The sequence below is a fragment of the Amphimedon queenslandica genome, unplaced genomic scaffold, assembly GCF_000090795.2.
Source record: "Amphimedon queenslandica unplaced genomic scaffold, v1.1 AMPQUscaffold_11217, whole genome shotgun sequence".
Taxonomy (NCBI): domain Eukaryota; kingdom Metazoa; phylum Porifera; class Demospongiae; order Haplosclerida; family Niphatidae; genus Amphimedon; species Amphimedon queenslandica.
The window spans coordinates 1-3062 of NW_003548540.1; the positions used below are offsets into that span (position 1 = coordinate 1).

The 3062-nt window shown below is 36.8% G+C and overlaps 1 protein-coding gene across 1 annotated transcript in view; it reads right to left on the bottom strand.

Annotated features, from left to right (window-relative positions):
* Nucleotides 1-683: 683 nt before the first annotated feature.
* LOC100637896 (unconventional myosin-X-like) overlaps nucleotides 684-3062 on the bottom strand; it is an 8076-nt gene continuing 5697 nt past the window's right edge. Inside the window, exons 9-22 of the mRNA XM_020005592.1 lie at nucleotides 2976-3056; nucleotides 2854-2927; nucleotides 2729-2809; nucleotides 2635-2674; nucleotides 2496-2582; nucleotides 2299-2435; nucleotides 2075-2207; nucleotides 1890-2002; nucleotides 1730-1832; nucleotides 1536-1682; nucleotides 1402-1488; nucleotides 1239-1354; nucleotides 1106-1190; nucleotides 684-913 (exon numbers count right to left, since the gene is read on the bottom strand). Coding sequence (XP_019861151.1) covers nucleotides 860-913; nucleotides 1106-1190; nucleotides 1239-1354; nucleotides 1402-1488; nucleotides 1536-1682; nucleotides 1730-1832; nucleotides 1890-2002; nucleotides 2075-2207; nucleotides 2299-2435; nucleotides 2496-2582; nucleotides 2635-2674; nucleotides 2729-2809; nucleotides 2854-2927; nucleotides 2976-3056 — 1338 coding nt within the window. The 3' untranslated portion in view covers nucleotides 684-859. The remainder of the gene's footprint in view (nucleotides 914-1105; nucleotides 1191-1238; nucleotides 1355-1401; nucleotides 1489-1535; nucleotides 1683-1729; nucleotides 1833-1889; nucleotides 2003-2074; nucleotides 2208-2298; nucleotides 2436-2495; nucleotides 2583-2634; nucleotides 2675-2728; nucleotides 2810-2853; nucleotides 2928-2975; nucleotides 3057-3062) is intronic.

The window sequence follows — 3062 nt, forward strand, 5'->3', positions numbered from 1 at the left end:
TACTGCTGCAAGCACATGAACATTTTGGAAGGAGTTGGACAGCAAAAGTACATGCAAGACATCATTTCTGATGTCAGTAGTCGGGATCCTTAATAGAATCAGGGACTAGTATATCACATCAGAGCTCACTATGAGCTATTGTGTTCATTAATTTTTATGGAAACAGAATAAAAATTGAATTTTGGCTCTGGCACACGTCAGTGTTGATTGTCAAAATCACTTCAATTTTTTTAAATGAGGAAGGGCATTATAGAAGCATTCAAGGAGTGGGAATTTTCTACATTTTTGATGTCATTAGCCTGCAAGGTAGTTATAACAAGCAAGAAATCACATCAGAGTCCACTATGATGCTACTCTGTGCTATTGTGTTCAGTAAATCACCACTAGTCATGCTATTTGGTAAATAAATCTTTTGCTATTGTTACTTTATATATTGTGCGTGTTGTTTTTGTTGTGTTGCTGCTCACATCAATGGATGAGCCTCTAGTCTATATAGGGTAGATTTTCTAAATGTTTGTCGTCACATCTACATCAAGTTATTCTATATAATTAAATAAATTGTGTTGCATTCGTTCATACAGAAATTCTCATCAGAGTCCACTATGATGCTACTCTGTGCTATTGTGTTCATTATCAGTTCAACCAGTAGTGCTACGTTAGAATTTAATCAATCAACAGCCATGTCAACTCATTATGTAATTCATTTAAAAGAAGTGACAGTTGAACTAATAAATAAGTTAATGATCATTATTATTATGAAAACTACTAAGGAGACCTGACTAAAACCGATTGAGAGAATGAGGAGAAGAGAAGAAACAAAGTCTGACATTATTATTTACTATTACATTATTGATACACACTAAACAGAAATTGATGAGATGTAGGCCTTCATTAGCTTTGCTATCTCAACAACCTGGAGGAAAGAAATGGAGAGAGAAAGAAAGGAAGAGAAAGAAAAATGAAAAGAGATACAGTATAGTTATTATAAAATGGAAAGTTGAAGCTATAAAGACAAATATCCATCCCAAGCATGAACAGGAGGAGATAGCTACATGCAATGCACTGGTATTAAGGAAGACTAGCAAGACACTGTACATTAATTAACCTCATTAGTTTCTATTGAAATAGGGTTCTGAGCCTCAACTACCAACAGATACACGTTCTGTACCGGAGCACCAAAACTCGTTATACTAGTAAAAGAAACAAGTCAATCAAGTCCTGTCTTAACCTCCACTCACATTTCGTAAGGATAAAACTTCATGGGGCTACTTTCTCCATTTCGATAAAACGAGACACCTCTGGCACCAACGCCAAAGAGAAGGTTCTTTGGGAACCTTTGATCAGGAGTGTTGTACTATGTAATATCAATAAAGTCACATGATAGTCACATGACACACGTACCTCAACTTCAAAGAAGCTGAAACCGAAAGCAGGTGCTTCCATGATCATTTCAAGGTATTTCTGTTGTGCCATTGATGTTGACACTCCCTGTATAGTCACATGATAATCACATGATGCAGTCATGTGACACTAACCCTCAGTCTCTTCCAGTACTCCGTGGTGTCCACCCTTATCTTCTGCATCTCAACTTGAACTGCAGCCTCTGCTCTCTCCTTATCTCCAATCTCTGGTAATTTGAACTTTTTACTTAGCGTACCAATGTTCTTTGCTTTTAGGGTTTTCTGTGATCCATAATATCCAATAATATCCAACAATATCCAAGCATTACCTGATAGTACGTCTCGTGGAGATCGCCCGACACAAGTTGATCTTGATGACTCCTGGCACGAGCAGTAATGACTGGTAATGGATACACTTCATCAATGTCTTTCCTATTAATAAAGAATAATAATAATGATATCTTAATTCCCTCTCTCTCTATTACTAACAGGAAGGACCCAGTCTCATGGTCTCCGTCCAGTACTTGCATACGAAGAGCTCCCAATTTTAGCATCACCTCATGAGACAGTGGAAGCCTGTTCATAGCAATGTCATCAGCAAGCTAAAAAAATAATAAAAAATAATAATCAAATAATTAACAGTTATAGATGCAGGAATGAAGACTAACCCTCACCTGTTCAAACATGAAGGTTGCTTCAATGCTGTCATACATGATCCTCTCGGGATGAATGTAGCAGAAAATTTTAAAGAAGAGCCTCTTCTTGTCGAGCATGTTCTGTCCTTTTTTCATTATTTCCTTCATCTCACTATAAACAACAAAAAATAATAAAAAAAGATTAAAATAATAATAATAATTATTATTATTAAAATACATGTACATGTACTAATATCGTGTACATTTCAAATTTAGCCAGGACATCTGCTAGGACCACTCTGTCGTCAATGACACGAAAGTTTCCAGCATATTCTTCAAAGAGGGCAAACCTATTGTTACCTGAACCAATCTGTAGGCCGAGACTTAACTTCTTAACAACCTAAAGCAAAAGAAATGTAGAAAAAATAATAAAATTAATATTTTAATTTTTTCTTCAGACCTCTCCAGCAGTAGTGGCAGTATTTAGTTCAATATTACAAGCTCCACCCCCATAACAATAAACAACTGCCTTTAGATCTCTACGACCCTAATATAAATAAATATAATTAATTGGACATTAATTAATTAATATTCATTACCAAGCAGGCAATGATTTCATCTCTCGAAGGTACCACATCTCTAAAAATAGAAACAAAAGGAATGATGTCATCATGACATCACCAATAGACACACCTCTTTCTTGTCCTGCTCAGATTCATGTCACAGAAAGTAGCAAATCGACCCATTTCAGTGTCTGGAAACCTTTCAATTGTTCTACAAGGAGAGGTCAAAGGTCAGAGGTCAAAGGTCAAACCTACTTCTTCAGGTGCATGGTGAGGTAGCGCTTGATTGCCCTCTCGGGTACAAAAGTGCAGCACATGCAGGCCAGCGTCTATTGGATGAGAACACAAGTCATGTGACCATCATGTGATGGACTAACCTGCCAACAAGAGAGGACTCCGGGTTTATCAACCTCAGCTTCATTTATGATGAATGTCTGCTTCACTAGTTGACAGAAAACCTGATG